Consider the following 20,023-nt stretch of genomic DNA (forward strand, 5'->3'; position numbering starts at 1 on the left):
AGATGAAATTTTGATTGTGGTACAAATGTAAAAAATGTAAAATAATTACCTGTACAGTTGAAAAAGATAATGTTATATAATTTAAAATGAATATATACAGTTGAAAACTGGAAAAAAAGACAAACAAATAAAATAAAATGTGAAATACTTTCAATAATAACTTTTTGTGTTGTAGTGCATTGTTGCTTTCTTCCTCAAATTAAGAGCTAATCTTAGCCGTTAGTAAAGAAATATAGGTCAAGAGGGATTCTTTGTATGATGCTGATTAGAACCTAGACAAACTTTTGGCAATTCTTGGCGAAACTAAACTAAACTAAACTTATGCTGAAACAGCACCTACTTCTTCCCTCGTACTAGACTTAGGTTAGGTACACTGGGGTAGGATTATTTTAGAAGCACCAGTTGAGTATTTTAGCCTGTGTTATTTATGTATGTATTTTTATATATGTCATAGCAACAGATCATGCTATTACAGTATCATTTTATATTACTGTTTGCGCTGTACGCATTATACCTTGCATTCTGTCTAACGATTGTAGCAGTTCATATCTCTTGCATGAGAAAGAAGACTGTTCAATAAACCTGCTTTATTTAAACGCCCCGTCTATCTATTTCTCTGCAACTCTGTAGAAACGAAGCATGCGCGATTGACTGAGTGAAGTAGTTATCTATTGTTTCCACGACTCTGAATATATTGTTCCGGTTCTAGGGAAAACAAAGTTGTCATGTTTATGCGGTTGTCAGAGACTAATCCCTTCTCGTTCATTCAAGAAAGTTTCTAGTGATCTCTGAGTTAGCTGGTACACACATAATTAAGTTTAATATACTCGATACAGACATACTGACCTCAGTCCTATGTCAAATCTATAGTGTATGTTATGCCAATGCGCAGAGCCTATTAGGGATATAGGAACTACACTACAACATGGCATCTGTACTAAAGCCACCTGATGTGTTGTTTGTTTCCAAAAGCTTGTTTTACTAACAACAACACCATCACCAATACCACCACCTCCACTACCACCACCAATACCAAAACCACCACCAATACCATCACACCAATACCACCACTACCAATACCATCACCACCAATACCATCACCACCAAAACCACCATCACCCCCAATACCACCAGCACCAATACCACCACCAACACCACCACCAATTCCACCACTACAATACCAATACCACTACCAACAATACCACTACCACAATACCAGTACTACCACCACCAATACCCCGGCCACCACCAATACCACCACCACCACCACTAATAACACCAATACCATCACCACCACCAATACCACCCCCACTAATATCACTGCACATACCAATGCCACCACCAATACCACCACCACCAAATCCAGCAGTACCACCACCACCAATACCACCACAATTACCAATACCACAACCACCAATACCATTGTCAATATCAATACCATCACCACCAGCAATACCACCACCACTACTCTCACCACCAATACCACCACCATCAATATCACCACAACCAACAATACCACCACCAATACCACCAGCAATACCAACACTATTACTAATACCAGCACCAATACCAGCACCACCACCACCAATACCAGCACCACCAATATCACCATCACCCATACCTCCAATATCATCACCACCAATACCACCCCCACCAATATCACCGCCAATACCAATATCACAACCAATGTCACTACCACCAATACCAACACCACCAATACCACCACCACTTTCACTAAAACCACCACCAATACCACCATCAATACCACAACCACCAATACTACCACCACCAATACAATACCACCACCAATACCATCACCACCAATACCACCACCACCAATACCACCACCACCAATACCACTACCACCACCAATACTGCCAATACCACCAATACCAATATAACCCACACCAATAGCACCACCACCAATACCACCACCACCAATACCATCCCCACCAATATCACCGCCTATATCAATACCACCAATACCACCACCACCAATACCACCATCAATATTACACCCCCAATTCCACCCATACCACCACCACCAACACTACCATCACCACCACCAATACCACAACCACCAATATCACAACCACCAATACCACCACCAATACCAGAAAAGCCACTATCAATACCACCACTACCAATACCAATGCCACCAGCAATACCGCCACCATCACCCTCACCACCAATACCACAACCACTAATACCACCAATAGCACCACCACCACCATCACCAATACCACCACTAATACCACCAATACCATGACCACCACCAATACCACCCCCACCAATATCACCGCCTATACCAATACCAACACCAATACCACCACCACCAGTACCACCACCACCACCAAAATCCCCACCACCTACTAAACCACAGCCACCAACAACACCTCAATCACCAATACCACCGCCAATCCCAATAGCACCACCAATGTCACTACCACCAATACCAACACCACCAATACCACCACCACTTTCACTAAAACCACCACCACCAATACCAGCATCAATACCACAACCACCAATACTACCACCACCAATACCACCAACAGTACCACCATTACCAATACCGTCCACTAAAACGCAAAGTTGGAAACAGATTGATTGACTTGGCCCTGGGTCTTGCTAAGCGTAGAATTGCATTCGTTTGGAAATCTGCACTGTGACCTAGGGTTGATCACGGGAAATCGAGATGTGATTATTTGGGTGGGTGCTGAGGGTAGAGCACTGAGTTGGGAAGAAGCTAGAGGACTGCAGCAGCGTCCCATAGCGGACCTTTGGAAAGAGATGATGATTTCCTGGGAATAACCGGTGCACACTAGTGAGGAGGATGGGGAAGTGGAGTGGGATGCCCAGAATGCTGACGTTGGGCCATGATGGTTTGTGTCTACCCCCACACAGATAGTGGCATACAAGTCACTTCCTTCGAACTACTTGTTGTGAAGATAATCGCGTAGGTCCATTCTGGACAAGGCTGGGGAGGGAAGATTCCCCCTTTCACTTGCTAACTTCAGTGAGCTATATCCCCTTAGACTCAGATACCTTGGATAGGAATAGCTGATCTCTACTCTATACCACTCCACTGCACAGATTTAGGGTGTTATAACTGGTTCCTTTTGTTATTTCTTCTCCAAAAAGGTACATATCTTATATTGTCCTATTCTGTCATCTAATGCAAAACTTATATGCTAAGAAATAGAAGAAGTCATTGTACAATCAGACCCTGAAGGTTTCACTTACATGATTATTAGCCTGTAGTACAGTGTTTTACAGGCACACCATTGAACGGTACCCCTTTGGGGTGATATCTCCTGTATGACCATGTTGACCCTGAAGAGGGCATTGATTGTGGGTTTCTAAAAAGTTTGTGTCCTGAACTGTGACATAAGAAATGCCAATAAAAATAAGTTTTAAAAAAAAGTATGTGGTCACGTAATGGTCTGCACTAAGCTAGTAGTGTACACCAATCACTGTAAGTAAATCACAAATGAAAGTCCAGGATCCCACCGCAGCCACCAATGTTAGAAACGGGGGTCTCTAGTTGGCAGAAGTAGGTTCCTTTGTCCAAATAGGGACCCTTGCTTCTAGTCAGGGTAAGGTGAATACACTTCTAAAATAACCCATGCTCACCCTCACAAGCTTACCTCAGAGGCAGTGTGTAAAGCATTGGTGAACACATACAGCAATACAGTGAAAACAATACAAATGGACACCACACCAGTTTAGAAAAAAAGTAAATCTTTATCTAAACCAACAAGACAAAATACGATAAAAATCCAACATACAATCCTCTTGAAAAATAGTATTTGTGCAAAATAAAACACAGTTCTTCCGACTCTGTAGCTCCTCCTGGGATTACAGCAATACTGAATGCGACAGAGTCAAACAATTCAAGCCGATCGCGTCGATAAGGGCCAGCTAAAGCGACGACAGACTCGGACACAGTACCTTTCTTGTTGCGACCAACATGTCAATGCTAATCGGTCGGGGCAAACGTCATTTTCGCGTTGTGAAGTGGAGCGGTGCAGCAGGCAGTGTTCTCACGATGCGGTGCAGGCAGCGGCTTGTTGACAGAGTCGGTGAGACCAGGGCTGCGTTGAAGGGTGAGACGGTGCTTGCTGCAGTGCTGGTAGGTCAGGGTGCGGCGAAGGAGCCGGCCGAAATTCGGGTCGTGCAGAGACAAGTCTGTGACGTACTTGCAGCGTGTAGCGAAGCGTTGCGAAGTGCGGTGCCCACAGGAGGCAGTGCAAGCAGCGGCTCGTTGACGGAGTCGTTAGACCAGCTTTGCGTTGCAAAGCGATGCGTTGCTCTCGATGGTGCTTTCAGGACACGGAATCCTGCGACGGATTCGAAGACAGAGTCGGTTACCCTTTTCTTCTGCGGCGACGATCAGAGACGGTGCCCACAAACACAGTGAGGTCTTTGCTATTCCTGAGACCTCTAGCACAGGGGGCAAGCTCAGTTCAAGCCCTTGGAGATCTTCTCTTTAAGCAAGGGGACAAAGCAGGCAGTAAAATGCTTTTCTCCTTTCCTTGGCAGTAAGTAGCCACTGCAGGCCAACCCCAGACTGCAAGCAGCACAGGGGCAGTATTCCTCTTCAGATTCTCCGGCTCTTCTCCTTGGCAAAGGTTTCTCTTGATTTACCCAAAGTGATCATCCATATGTCACTCTAAACTCTCCTCAGATAAACTGCTCATGTGCAGTAGAAAGTGTCCTCATGTAACTGCCTACATGCATCATAAACTGTCCACATGTAATAACTTGCATATGGTTGAAACTATCCTCATGTAACTGCATACATGCAATAGAAAAGTTCCTTGTGTAAATTGTTGAGATGCAATAGAATCTGTTCGCACATAAACTGCGTGAATGCATTAGAAACTTTCTTTCTGTAAAGTGCTTTGATACGCTTAGGTCTTGTTCGCTCTACATAAAACTGCAAAAATAAATCAATTAAATGTATTTCTCCTAAGAGAAATTCGAATGTCAGGAACTATATCAGGATATTGCATAATGAACCAGTTTACTGTATATGCATGTCTATTAGTACTCACACTAACTGCAACCAAAATGTTGGTGGGCCTACCAATAAGATTTTCCCAAACAATTTTCTTTGTCTACTCTGCCACACTACACCCAGTGTAAAGGGCTTGTTTAGTCCCACCTAAGAAAGCACATGTGCTGTCTCTTGCAAAAACCTTTCATTATTTTATAATGTGCTTGCAGGTTGCCCATTGCTTATCATCGGTTCGCTTCACTGGCTTGCTTCTTATTTGTCAACTTCCATAGTGATGGACTTGGCCCTTTTGGCAGGTTCACCCCTAAACTTTTTGCTTTTGATATGTGACTTGGTGTTAGTTGTTTTTGGCTTCTGCGCACTTTCACTGTGTCCCAGTGTAAAGTGCGGTAACTGCAAACACAACAGTGATGGACAGAATGTGGATCAATGTCACACATTCAACCCAGTCAAAAGATCTGGGCCCAAATCCATCGTTTTTCCACGCCACACCACCCTGGGTTAGACAATGGCGATATGCAAATCAGCGCTGACCCTGTTGCCCCATGGGAACAGTCCAGTCCGAACTACAAAAGCCATGTCCTTCCCAGAACGGAAACAAGCATCCGAGGACCGGCCCGGTTTCGAGGTAACACCTCTCATCAGCCCGGCTAGCTTGATTCCAGTGGTGTGGAGTGTCTGGGACTCACGTCTGAGCATCCCCAGTACACTTAGAGCGGTAACTGCAAACACAAGCCGGGCTGATGAGAGGTGTTACCTCGAAACCGGGCCGGTCCTCGGATGCTTGTTTCCGTTCTGGGAAGGACATGGCTTTTGTAGTTCGGACTGGACTGTTCCCATGGGGCACAGGGTCAGCGCTGATTTGCATATCGCCATTGTCTAACCCAGGGTGGTGTGGAGTGGAAAAACGATGGATTTGGGCCCAGATCTTTGGACTGGGGTGAATGTGTGACATTGATCCACATTCTGTCCATCACGGTTGTATATGCAATTACCAGTGTAAAGTGCGTGCGCACTCTGAGTGCGTGTGGTGAGATTGGCCCGCCCTCCCATAGGAATGCATGGGGAATGTATGTGTCCATGTTAGTTCCTGATGTGTGGGGAGTGCAGGGTCGAGTTTGTATGTGCGGACTCGTGTGAATAAATGCTGCGCATTGATGTGTGCGGCGTTAATGTGTCTAGTGTGGAAGTGCCTGTTCTAGAAGTTGGCATGTCTGTGTAATAAAGGTGCAGTGACTGTCTGGCTTGTGATTGGCTGAAGCTGGCTAGTGAGCCTGGCTCCAGGAGTCAGGATGGGTCTGCCCCGGAGGTGAATGGAGAGATTGACAGCCAGATGGCTGGGAGGAGTGCACCTGGGACCTGAATAGGGCTGGGCTTTCCCTACACAATGCTGGCTCTGCCCCCTGTGGTGCGACTGATGACCCTAGCCTGTCCTTTGAATGGGGAGAGGGGCTGAGCATAACAAAGTGCTCCAAAACCAGCTGCGTCTGGTTTTCCCTCACCCTGCACGCTGAGACAAAGGATTCATGTGTATTAAAAGGGGCTGTGACCCCATGTAAAATGTTCTTCCCTGATCCCAACTTGAGGGGGGCCTGCTGCTGCTGGGCGCCAGGAGGACCGCCACTGGGGACTGCCTCCCTGCCTGGAGAGCCCTGTGAGTTTGCCCATGGGCCCAGCCTTTGCCCCCCCCCCTTTTTCCTTCCGTAATATTTTGGTTCTGAACCTTTGCCTACAGCGCCTGGGAAGCGCTGGATTCCACTTGCGAGGAGCGCTTTAATTATTCCTAAGGAGCAACGTCCTCGTGGGCTAGAGGGCAGAGCTGCAATCCTCTGCAGCAGGGGACCCCCAGCGTGGAGATTCCCCTGCCATCGAACAGCCGATATCGGCGCGGGTGCCCACCCCGCATATCTGCAGATTTTGAAGTCCCTAGCGGGTGCCCAACCCGCCAGGGACTCTGTGCCAATTTTGTTAGCTCCCTAGCGGGTGCCCACCCCGCTTTATAGGTTTATTCGAGGGAGCTCACCACTCATCTTCTGCGGGTTGAAACTCACCGCCGCGACCCGGAAGTGTCCCTGCCGCGAATGAAAAGTTGCCGACAAGAGGGAGTACGGGAGCCTACCCCGCCTCCCAGGACGTCGCGGTGCCAAAGGAGAGGTGCCGCCGCCAGCGAGGCTCCGGTGAAGGAGAGCCCCACCCACGGCACCAGTGAAGCTATCGAGAGCTCCGGCAGACCAAGTAGACAGCCAGCGTCCCCGCCGCCTCCCGAGAGCAGTCCGGTGAGTGGAGCTGCCAGGGAGGAGGGGGGCGCGAGAGAGAGGTCCAGTAATATTCAGAGCCCACGGGGGCTCCAGTGGCCATAGTCTTTCCGAGTCCCCAGAGGGGAGACTCCAGCGTTTGAGGGCATTTTGTACTTCCGAGCCCCGTGGCTCCAACGACGGGGGCATATTTGTTTCAGGGCCCAAGAAGCTCCTGGGGGCATTGTGGTTTCGAGCCTGAAAGGCTCCAACGTGATTTGGGCAGCATCTTTGTTTAGAGCCCACGAGGCTCCAGCGGTCACAGTTTTTCTATTCCTAGGGCCTGCAAGGCTCCCACGTGTTCCTGGGCACTGTTGGTTATTTGGCAGCCCAGAGGAGGCTCAGAAGGCACGCTGGTGCTCATACGCCATTCCACTGCTGCCCAGCACTTAGTGGGCAGCTGCATCGTTTAGGCCTTGCGCAATCTTCTTTTGCTGCCTGCGCAGCCTACCCTGACTTTGCTGGACACAGGGCGTTTCAGCCCCTGGGAGGCCAAAGTGGCCTGGGGACAGTTCATGTGTTGTGCTCTTGCGTGGGGTGCATGTTTTTGCCTAATGTGATTTTTGCGCAAATGTGGTTTATGTGATGCTTGTTGCCTATACCTCTAAATGTATTTTTATGCCTAGGAGGTTGTTTTACCTAGTATAGTTATACTAGTGAGTTCATGTTCCCTGCGTGATATATGCCTAAGGTGGTTAGGGTTGAGTAGTGTGCACTTACCTTTTACCAGTGGTTACTGGTTGTGTGCTACATTTGCTATTTGGTGCTACAATCATTCTATGTTCTAAGGTTCTAAGTGCTATTCCTACAAAGTGTTATTTCTACTAAGTGCTAGTTCTACCAAGTGCTTATTCCTGACAGTGGTCCATGTGGCCATGTCCTGTGTATATAATCCCCTGTAAATTCTGCCCGTGCCAGTGGCACAGTGTAAATTGTGTGTTTATTATCTAATGTGTTTGGTATAATACAAAGGCTATTTTTATACATACAGGATGCAACCATAAAAGTTTTGACAGACGTCTTAGAAAATACTGCATGGGAATATACTACCTCCCGCTCTTTTGTGCTTGACTGTGCCACGCTGGCTCTGAAGAGAAATTTTTTTGAATACCAGGGCCAGATCTTCCTTCAGAAGACTGGCACATCGATGGGCAGCACATTTGCCCCAAGCATTGCGGGGCTATATGTCCACAATTTCGAATGCAAATACATTCTGGCAGATTCTAATCCATACAGTGAAAATGTAATTCTTTGGCAAAGATACATTGACGACGTTCTGTTAATCGGGAAGGGCTCAGAAGAAACTTTACTGGCATTCTTTGATTGGGTGAACACCTGTGACCCCCATTTAAGATTCACCCATGAGTTTTCGGCAAACACCATCGTGTTTTTGGATGTAACCATCACGAGAGAGTTGAATCATTTACAAACTAAGACTTACTACAAGCCTACCACCAAAAACAATTTACTGCACTTTGGGAGTTTTCATCCCCGTCCTCTTCGTGAAAACCTGCCATTTGGGCAGTATCTCCGTATACGGAGAAATTGTAGCAATCTTAGTGATTTTAAACAACAGGCAGGTGATTTGACAGAAAAATTACAGAAACGCGGATATCCAAAGAAGGTTCTTAGTAAGAGTCTCAAGAGGGCGAAGAATCAGAACCGTGAGGCCCTACTTGAGAACTATCCCAGGAATCCAGCGACAAACCCTCCCCTGACTTGCGTAACTACTTATAGTAGTATTTCCAACGCAGTCAGCCATTGCATTACAAAACACTGGAAGATCTTGACAAGCAATCGTCACGAATGGGAAAAGCCCCTGTTCTCATACAAGAGAGAACGCAGCCTACGTGACGTTTTAGTACATACTAGACCTAAAGAACAAGCACCCATTACCGAGCAGAATGTACTATCAACTTGGGGTTTTCCACCAGTGAAAGGACACTATCCTTGTGGCGACTGTGCGGTATGTCACCTTACGACGAGTTCAAAGACATTGGCTTTGGAAGCAGGGAAAGTCTGGGAGCAGAGAGGCCATACAAACTGCAACTCGAACAACGTTGTTTATCTGAATGTCTGCCCATGTGGCTTGAAATACGTGGGCATGACATAGAGGAAGATCAAACTGCGGATTGGAGAACACCGTAGTAGTATCCAGTGTCGGAAGAACACTACAAAACTAACGCGACACTTCCTAGAAGCCAACCACACACCGAATGATGTCAGATGGACAATTATTGAACAGTTGAAAAATGGCTCAGAAACACAACTCTTCGAAAAAGAGCAACAGTGGATATACCGTTTGTCTACACATAATCTGGGCCTTAATGATGCAATACCTTCGGGTTCTATCCTGAAAAAAAGATGAACTTCTAATGAATATGAACTCCATACACTGGGCTCTTTAGCGTAAACAGCGTTTAGTGACCTTTATTTCTATTTTATAAAGTCTAAATTTGCATTACACCCATAATCAAGATTCATCACTATCTGAGTGGATCACTATAGTGATCCCGGCCTCCTTGCCATTAAACAAACAATCCCCTATGTTTTCCCTTCCTTATAGCTAATTTAGATTTCCAGCCGACGATCAAAACTTCAAAGTAACCAGTGAGAGAGGGGTTAAACAAATATCACTGTCATTAATTCGTATAAAAGCTTTGAAGACGTGCAAGCATCTTTGTAAATGTCAAGCGTCTCTGTTAAATAAAGTTGATTGACGGTGCTACGGTGAGAGCGGCCTCCTTGCTAATAAGCAAACGATTCCCTGTGTTTTCCCTTCCTTATGTCTAATTTAGATTTCCAGCCTGCGATCTAAATTTCAAAGTACCCAGTGAGAGAAGGGTTAAATATTACTGACATGAATCCGTAGAAAAGCTTTGAAGATGTGCAATCATCTTTGTACATGTCAAGCGTCTCTGTTAAATAAAGCCAATTGACGGTGCTAGTCACTTTGGACTTTTTGGAGCGATGTTCCTTTAAGAAGAGAGGGAATCGAGATCACGTGGGTGTCACGTCCTAACGTTACATAACGTCAGTCCCGGAAACAACCAGCCACCATCCGGGGCATGGATGTGCACTCCGTAGGTCCGGAGAGGGGAGACGTTCGTTTGTCAGTAAGTGTTCCCAAAACGATATAGGTTTAAACGGGTCATGACTATTCATTTACCTCCCCTTTTTCATTTTTTCCGTTCATGTTAAAATCCTGAGCTTCGGGGTTTATATATCATACATCGATTGTCCATTGGGCCATTGCCGCTAACGTTTATGTCAGGACACGGGCACTGTAAAAATAACACGCATTTGGGGTTTGTTCTTGGTTTCTCTTAGTTCTCCAATTTTTCTATCTCTTCCCTATTTCCGGATAGCTTAGAACGGACGTGAAGAATACCCCTGCCATGCACCATTGAGGCTTCTACAAGCAGCCTGTTAAGTAAGTGGTGCATGTTTAAAATACATCACTCATCTGACACTGACTGTACCTGACTGAAAATGATCGTTATTGAGGTATCCAATTATAAACGGTCTTTTTCTCTTTCATAACTCTTTCATACGTTTTCCTTAAAATGATGGCTTTGCAGACAGTTGGCACATGCACAGTGTTGTTTTTAATCATTACACTGACACAGTAGTTGTGTGTTCAGTGTATTGTCTCTGGCCATTAAGGTGGGAGGGTACCCAGCATGTTTAAAGGTGGTGGACAGGAGCTGGGCCTTTGTCACATACACATCGATGTGTGAAGGGTGAATCTAATATTAACAATAGATTACCTTATGCAATTTGATGAGTATTTCAATTTGTTGAGCAGGTGCCATTTGAACATTCAGTTCTTATATTGGGGAGAGTTTAGATACAAATGTAAGAACAGTATTACCATGGTACTTATGAGTTTATGATGTTTGGGAGTATAAGACCAGGATTGAGGTTTTGTCATCACTCATATGCATTCAATCCCACACAGAAGTTGTGTTACACTTCACTTGGATATTTGCTGTTATTAGGATTTTGTTTTCCTTTACAGACACAGGCGTACTAGCAGCAGCCAAGGCAACTCACGGAGGAGTAACCGTGAGTGGGTGAATCACCCTCCTTTTTCTTGAGGACAGCGAGAATTGGACACACGTTAGAGTGTGTTCCTTTTTAAGCTGTTAAAACAAAAGTTTCTTTTTTCGGTCCTGATGAATGCTTGAGTGATTGTTGCTCATTAGTAAGCAGAACCATGTTGACCATTTTTTCTCATTTAAAGGACATCAGGTTTCATTGTTATGCCTTCAAAATGTCCGTTGTTTTCACATGCTTTTAATAGAAGTAGGCTATCCCTCTATTAAAATTGATATTAGGAACTGCTTATCTTCTTTTTAAACTTGCACTTTCACTGTGGGCCCTATGTGTTGTCACTTTTCCGTTTTTTTCCATTTTTTCATACTTGGAAAACCCAATGATGATAATTAACACCTACTTGTTTGGTGTTTGAGGGATTTTCTTCTTATCATTGTTCTTTTCTCTCCCTACTTTCATTGCTTGCTCACTCCCCTCGTTTTTCCTCTTGGTAAGACTGTTTTCTGAGGGTTTTACTGGGTTTGGAGTGTGTTTTTATAGATTCTGACGCTCTTTCATTGTTTTGATTACCGAATAACCTGGGGACTGAGAGCGTTTCTGCCACAGCCCTTTCTCTCTCTTTGTTTTGTAGTATTTTTATACATAACCTTGTTTGGAGTTTCCTTTGTGGTGGGCCTTGGGTGTTGTTGCTGGGTGCGCGCGCAAACGCTTTACACATCGCCTCCGGGATAAGCCCGACTGCTCGTGCCAAGCTACCAAGGGGGTGAGCAGGGGTTATCTTTGGCGGGTGACTTCCTTGCCCTGACTAGAGTGGTGGTTTCTGCCTGGCTTTGGCGCAAGCCTTAGCCAACCGGAAATCCCATTTCTAACACATAGCCTTTTCTTCCTTTTTTTTTCCAGCTTCTAGATGCATTCCTGTGCCCTTCTACAGCTCACTTTTTCAAGCGCTAGTCTTTCTTTTTGTTTAAACACTGTGCTGCCACAACCCCTTCCACCCACTCTCCTGTCCGTGTGCTTCCAAAAACCCTCCCACCCACCCTCCGTTGTCTGTGTGCCTGTCTGTTTGCTGTCCCAACCCCTCCTGCCTACTCTATGTTGTCTTTGTGCCTCACAGCCCTCTGTTGTCCCTCTGCTTGCCCCAGACCCTCCCGTCCCCCCTCTCTTGTCAGTGTGCTTGCTCCAGCCCCTCCTACCCATCCTTCGTTGTTTGTGTGCTTCCCCAGCCACTCCTGTAGACCTTCTGTTTTCTGAGTGTTTTCCCAACCCCTCCAGCCACTCAGTTGTCCATGTGCTTGCCCATGCCCCCTGCCTCTGTTCTCTCCACATACGTCTTTCTCCACCCTCACTCCCTCCATGTTGCCTTGTCCCCTAACTCAGTCGCCTGCCAACAAACACGGAAATGGTTGGGGGATGAGGCAACATCTAGAGAGGGGGGGTGGGAGAAAAGAATGTGGTGGGTACAGGACAGGTAAGAGTGAATAGGGAAGCACACTGCTAAAAATTATTTTTTTAAGTGCCATGGTGCGGCAAGCGCTAACGTGCTTTTTTCTTCAAGTGCATTAGCGCTGGCTGTGTCAGCTCCTTAAAAAAATTTATTTTCTGACATGCTGCAGAGGAGCCTCACTGCTATAAAGCATAGCCACAAATCATTGTCAACGCCAATAGCTCTTAAAGGTCAGAACTATTGGCTTTGACAATGTTCTTTTTAAAACGTGGGCTTATATAAAACATTTATTATCTCATTTATCTGACCTTTTCTTTCTGTTCCCTCTCCTGGTGTAAGAACATGCTGACACAGACACTGATTTACCAAAAAGCTAGGTGTATCTCAAGTGACAGAAAATACAAGAAATACCCTGCGGTCAACACACAAAAGAACAAAGAAAAACTGACGACTGCCTAGACTGATCACGGAAATACGCAAAATTTGTACGGATTCCCATCACTTTGAAAACATCCTTGGGCTCCTCCATCACTAGGGTGGAGTGTCAGCCCTATAAAGGAGACCCAGATGATGAAGCATGTCACCGGGACCGGTGAATGATGGGAATCCGTACAAATTTTGTGTATTTCCGTGATCAGTCTAGGCAGTCGTCAGTTTTTCTTTGTTCTTTTGTGTGTTGACCGCAGGGTATTTCTTGTATTTTCTGACTAGTTAGTATTGGGGCTGTATATCCTGCAAAGTCGGTAAACCTTGGCCTCTGACCCTACTCCAAGTTTGATGTGTTTTGTATCTCAAGTGACATCACAAACAATTGCATCTAAAGCTATCATAGTGTTGTTGACCCCCTCGCCCATCTTTTGCTGCTTGACAACTTCATATTTTCTCCAGAGGGGTTAAGGGAGGATGAAATAGTGCACACTACAGATGGTAGACATGGCTCCTATAGCTCCATTCAATTTCTGTTCTCACCACTGCCATAGTGACCTCTGACACCAGGGGTAGCGAGTGCAAAAAGAACAATTGATGGACAGAATGCAGAACAATGTCATACATTCACACTAGTACAGAGATCTTGGCCTAACTCCATTGTTTTTTTGCTCACCATGCCATTCCAGTTTGGACCCAGCCATATGCAAATTAGTCTTGACCCTGCGCCCAATGAGCACAGTCCAGCCCGAACTTCCAGGCCAGGTCCTCCCTGGACTGGAAACAAGCATCCTAAGACCGGTTTGGGGCTTTCAGGCATCATCAGCCAGGATAACTTGACTCCAGTGGCATGGAGCTCACTGCACCACTAGATTCAAGCTAGGCTGGCTGTTAAAGGGTGATGCCATGAAACCGGTTCCAGGATGCTTGCTTCCGGTCTGTCCAGGGAGGACCAGGCTTGGCAGTTCGGGCTGGACTGTTCTCACAAGGAACAGGGTCAAGACTGATTTGCATGTGGCTGGGTCCAACTGGGGAGGTGTGGCGAGCAAAAGATTGATGGATATAACCCAGATCCTTGTGACCAGGGAGTGAATGTTTGTATTGTTCAGCATTCCGTCCATCAATTGTTTCTTTTGCACCAGGGGTGGCAAGGGCAATGAGAAGTAACTAAAGGGCATGTCAGAGGATAGCAACTACTGCCCCAGACTAAATCAAACGGTCACCCATGCTTGCTGCTCCTGTAATTAGTTCCAGTGTTGTGAGGTGGTTTCCGCTCTTGGCACCTTGTTTTTCTGGGGTGTCACACTGCCAGAAGCTTGCTCTCTCCGCTCTCTGACCCAATGATCTCCATCCTGTGCCTCAGTGTTAGGGCATTGCTGCCTCTCTAATTCCAAGCTTGGGCTCTTGCCTCCTCTGTTGTCACTAGCTCTTCATCACTTGCTATCAATGACGCTGGCCATGCAGTGAGAGCAGGACTTAAATGCCTAACAGGCCCATTCAACGCAAATAATTTCTGCATTTTACTACACAATAATAGCAGTCGGGCAAATTTGTCCTTGCCTGTCCTGCCAAGCGTCACGCAACAGTTGTGACGCTCACGCATTTCAGTGCGGTGATCCGCATCACCGCACTGAAATGCATTGTCACGCATTTTCGACCTGTGCTGCCAGGCCGCGTGCCAGCGGCGCTCCTGTGCCCGGGCTCTGTGTTCTAAGAGGTGCTGCCAGCCGCCCGAGTGCCTAACACTAACAGTGAGACGCACGCTGAGAGCGCGGCACCGCGCGCTACAATGTTTCTTGCCAGCAGCTGCCCTGTGTCCGACTGAGAGGCTCGTGACTGTTACCCTGGTAACATAAATTATAATGCGCAATCAGGGAGGCCGGCGCGGCTAGTAGTCTGCAGGGAGGCCGGGCTGCCCACAGACTCTCAGTGAGTCGGATATTCTTATGTCAATCACCGCAGGTGTGCCCGCCGCAAAGTTCCACCACGTCCGGAGGAAGTGGTGCTCGGCGGGGGATTTAGCGAGTGCAGGCTGTGCCCCACCGTTCCTCGCACTCTGCTTTCTTTGTGGAAATACGTCCCTGCCACCGTACGGGGCTGCTGGAGACTTCTCGTCGTCGCTTGGCTCTCCGTGACACTCAGGTCAGACTGTAATAATATCAGACTTTAAAAATATTTAATTTTAGAGCGTCACTGAGCAGCGTCCGCTCAGCTGACGCATAATGACGATGGTACCACTTCACCGCCGGCTGCTGGTGAGCGTGGACCACACGGAGCAGGCTCAGAATGTAGCCGGCCCTTCTGAGTTTGTGTATTTCATCGAGGGCCCAGCCCGCCGAGACTCCGTGGTATTGCAGGCTTCGCATATCAGCGGTGGGAGAGGCACTAGGGGCACGAGGCTGAATGGATTTCTCAAGGAGTGCGAGACACGAGACTGGAGCCAGTTGCTGCTTCAGGTTGTATCCTAAAAGAAACTCACTCCCCTGACGCTCTCCGAGTTGCGATTTTAGTTGCACTGAAAGGACAAGCATGTAATAAAAGTCCAGTTGCAGCAACTCAAACTAGCATCACAAATAATCATTTAATACAGTCCTCTGTGCAGCTCTCTACTTTGCTCAGCTGAAAGTATGACCACTGCCGGAGACTCATCGCGCCATGGCACACATTTACTTAATGTACAGCTGAGCGTGGTTGGCATTAGCCTTTCGCTCACTGCTTGTATCCTCGGGCTACACCGAAATGATGCCTCTGCAGGCTGGGCACTGGGCAGCGAGGTCAGCTACAGTGGCTCTACATAACTGTTTTATATTCTAGCAGCTGAGATCTTTTACTGTGTGATACGATGACTTTTGGGAGCAAAGCTAAAGTACTGCTTAAGACAACTTATAAAATATGTTAGCAACCTTCCATTGTTCCTGCTTTACAACACTTTGTACAGCTTCTTAGAATTTCCTGTTGTTCAAATGGATACAATTAGTGATATTTATATATTAGCCTAGTCTTCATTGCTTGATTTGGCACGCGAAAAAGTGTCACTCATACTTGTTGAAATGTCACTCATAATTACACTGAAATTATGAAAACGTCACTCATAGCAATCTGAAACCTTGGCAGCTATGCCTTGCTTCTTCTCGTGCCCTCATGGTAGCCAATGCTTACATCCATCCTCTCCTAACTCCTCCCAAAAGCGGGTACCATAGAGCTGTTCTGTTCTGTCTTCAGCGTCTACTCAGCACTACACGTGCCGTCACTCACCTGATTCCCACCAGCCAGAGATGGCGCTTCTTGACTTCTTACCGTCCCAATGTAAAGACTGCATCCTGAGGAGAAAGACCATGGACATGATGAGCGTCTGAGCACAGGCTCTCACCGGGGACATGCGCTTCAGTGGGCGCGCGCACGAGGGTAAAGGTCACTGTGTACGGAGCACTTCTTCCGGTGTCCCAGTTTGCGCTCCGCACCCAAGCCCCCACGCCAGCGCCCCTCGCGTTGTCCTTACCTGTGGACAGGGGGCTGTGACAGCGGTACAGAGCCCGGGACCCTCCCCTCTTCGCCCTGTGCCGTCACCTCACTTCCTGTGAACTGCGTCAACAGTCGCTCTGCGACGGAAGGCGCGGGTTTAAAAAGCAGGCCGCGAGCAGGAGCTGACGGTTCCACCACCAGCTTCTGGAACAGAGAGAAAATGGACGAGGAGGAAGAGGGTGCCTGGGAGAGAGCGGGGGCTCACACTGTGGACCAATAACAACCATTACCTCCCGTCCCTCCCTCGCCTTCCTTCAGCACAATTGAGGCCCCGCCTCCCACCCAGACCCACCCCCAGCATAAAAACTCTGCCCGCCCCCACCTCCTGTTTTTTTCTGTCTCCCTAGTGTGACTTACCTTTCAGCTCCTCTCTGTGGCGGTGCCGGGGAGTCTTCGGTCTGGTTCTCTGCTACGGCGGTGCCCTCTGCAGCGTTCTCCTGGCTGTGCCTCCTCTCCTCGTCTCCCTCGTGGTATGGGGGCGGAGCGGTGGTTCAGGAATCCTCGGCGGTGTCCGGCGGTCCTCCTGTGGCTGGGGCTGCGTTTCCGGGTCGGGCTGTGTGGCTGCCTCCTCCCGGTATGCTGTCTTCCCGGAGGCCAGGTAGGGCGGGTTTCTGCCCGTTTTCTGTTGTTTTTCCCCTTCCATTCGTTGGCGCTGATGCGTTTTCCTGGAGGCCGGGGTTTGTATCCTGCCTGTGCTCCTGATGCTTTGGCCTGTCTGCCGCTGGGTCGCTTGGGGTTGGTGGGGGCATGCTGTTGTCCTCTTCCTCTGCGGCTGGGACTCCGGTCCCCCTTTGGGCGCCCTGGTCGCCTGGGCTCCGTGGGGGTTGTTCTGCCTCTCTTGTCTGGCTGGTGCTCTCCTGGATTGAGGCTGCTCGGCAGGGCTCGTGTCGGGGTACCACGTGGGTGGTCGCCGTCCCCCCGCTTTTTTCTCTGGGGGCTCGTTTACTGGAACGCCTGGAGCCGCACATTCACTCTTTGGCCTCTCTGGCGCGAGTTCGGGGCTCATTCGGACCGCTGCTCGCGTGCTGGCTTCTCTGATGCAATCGGCGTCCCCCCTCTTCCTTCTTTAGGACTTGTGCCCTGCTGCTGTCCTGTGTTCTGGTGTGTGGAGGTTCTGTTGGTGCCTTCTATCCCCTCTTCGTCCATCGGTTCCTGTGGGCGGCTGTTTCCCGTCTGGGTGCTTGGATGCTGTGGATCCTTCTCCCGCCTCTGGCTCTGTCTGTGGCTCCAGGGTGGTGGGCGTGCAGGACGTGGGTCTCTGGGCTCCTGTGCTGGTCGGCTGGGTTTTCCTCTTTCCTGCTGGGCTGGGACTCTGGGTTTCTTTCCTTGGTGTTCCCGGCCCTCCCGGTTGGCCTTGCCCTTTGGTCCCGGGGTGGGGGCTGGTGCGATGTGTGTGGCGTGCGTTGCTCGTACTGGTTGTATGTGCTTTCTGCTTGTGGCTTTGTCCACTGTGGTACTGGCCTGCTGACAGTTGCTTGTTGGTTGCCTATGGGCCTGCCGTATGGGGTCTCTCCTCTGCCCTCCGTGTTCCTTCTGCGCTGTGTTGCTCCTGGAGGGTTTTCAGGTTTCTTTACACGCTCGGTTGGTGTCTGGGGTTTCGCTTCTGTGCTGCTCATCCCTCTCTTCCTCCAGTGGCTTTGCTTCTTGGTGGGGGTCGCCCCTTTCCTCCCGTTGTGCTGCCGGACTCTGTCCTGGCCGTGCTGCTTGGTGGGTCTGCTGTTCTGCTTGGCTGCTGCTGTTGCGCTGGGTGGCCTGTTCTCTGCTTCTTCTGTGCCCTCCTTGATGTGGGGTTTCCTGGATGGGGCGTCCTGCCTTTCCCGCGTGCCTTTCACTGGGGCCTCCCCGTTCTCCCCGCTGTGGGTGTCTCCTCTGGCTTTCGGGTGTTCGTGGTTTTGGCCATTTGTTCGCCCTGGCTTGCTGCCTCCTTTTCTGGGTGCCGTGCCCTGTTGGGTTCCTGTCACTGCTGTCTGGTCGATTCTCTGTCTGTGGGTGGTCGTCTTTGGCATTTCCTCCTCTGTGGCTGCGGGACGTTTCTGTTGACGGGGTCCTGTGTGCGGTGGTTCATGGGTGCTGGGTCGGCTTGGTGCCGGTTCCTCCGGTTCGTTGCGGGTTCCTCTGCCGGTGCCCGTCTCCGGTTCCTGCTGGGTGGCTCTCCTGGACTGGGTGTCCTGTTTGCTTGCCTTTTGTTCCCTCTGCTGGGTTCCTGTCGGTGGGGCTCGGGTTTTGGGCCCGCACCGTTATGTTGCTGGGGCTGTGGTGTCCGGTGGCTTTGTGCCTGTTCCAGTTCTCCTGGGGGTCTGCTCCTGGCTTCGGCCAGTTCCCTTCCGTGTGTTGGCCTTTCGGGTGGCTTTTCCGCAGGCTCTGCCTGGTGGTTTTTGGCGTGCCCTGGGTTTTGGGGGGGGGCGCTTCTCTCCGCTGACGCTGCTTCTTTTCTGCGTTTCCTGTGGTTCTCTGTGTGGTACCCTGGGTATGCGTCCTTGCCCTTCGGCCTCGGGCCTTCGACTGGGTCTTCCGGCATGTCCGGTTGCTCTCGTGGCTCTCCTTCATGCGGCAGGGGTGTTCCCTCTTCCTTCTCTAGTCGGCCTCTTGCGACTTACGGCTGGGGTGTCTTTTTGCTCGGTCTGTTCGGGAGATCCTTTGTGGTTCTTCTGGTGGTCGGGTTTTTGGTGGCCCGGGGTGTGTCTTCGCTGATCCCCTCTCTGGGCCTGGGGTTTGTCGGGGGCCGTATTCGGACTGTGCTCTGCCCCGTTCCCTTGTCCGGGGGGCCTGGTCTCTCTTCCTTCGTGGGTTTGGGCCTTTTTGTCCCGGGCTCCTCGGGCGGTCCTGTGGCTGGGGGTGCTGGGGCACCTGGCTTCTGTGGTGTTCTGGTTCTCTGGGCTCGTTTTCTTCTTCTCTGCCTGTTTGTCTGGCTCCTGTTGGGTTGGTCTCCGGGGTCTGTTGTCCCTGTTGCCCTTGTCGGTCCGTCCCCGGGGGTGCTCTCCTGGTGGCTCGGCCTCTGTTGCCTTCTGGTTGGGTGTTCGCTGGCTCTTCCGGCTCCGCTTGTGGTGGCTTCGGTCGCCGGCCTGTTCTGGGCTTGGCTGGGGTCGGTTCGGGTTCCGGTTCTGGTTCCTGCTGCTCTCCTGGGGGTCCTCTTGCTGGCGGCTGTTGTGTCGTTGGGGCTTGCCCTGGTGCCCTTTCGGGGGTCTCTGCGGTTCTGTGGACGTTCCAGTGGCTTGGTCCTCTGCCTCGGTTGGATGGGTCCTGTTTCTGGTCCTT

General features: G+C 49.2%; 1 protein-coding gene across 1 annotated transcript in view; it reads right to left on the reverse strand.

Annotated features, from left to right (window-relative positions):
• Positions 1-16,936, reverse strand: part of C7H19orf81 (chromosome 7 C19orf81 homolog) — a 576,103-nt gene extending 559,167 nt beyond the window's left edge. Inside the window, exons 1-2 of the mRNA XM_078655301.1 lie at positions 16,746-16,936; positions 16,502-16,566 (exon numbers count right to left, since the gene is read on the reverse strand). Of these exons, the coding sequence (XP_078511427.1) occupies positions 16,502-16,565 (64 nt within the window). The 5' untranslated portion in view covers position 16,566; positions 16,746-16,936. The remainder of the gene's footprint in view (positions 1-16,501; positions 16,567-16,745) is intronic.
• Between the last annotated feature and the right edge of the window lie 3,087 nt (positions 16,937-20,023).

Source organism: Lissotriton helveticus, chromosome 7 (assembly GCF_964261635.1).
Source record: "Lissotriton helveticus chromosome 7, aLisHel1.1, whole genome shotgun sequence".
Lineage (NCBI taxonomy): Eukaryota > Metazoa > Chordata > Amphibia > Caudata > Salamandridae > Lissotriton > Lissotriton helveticus.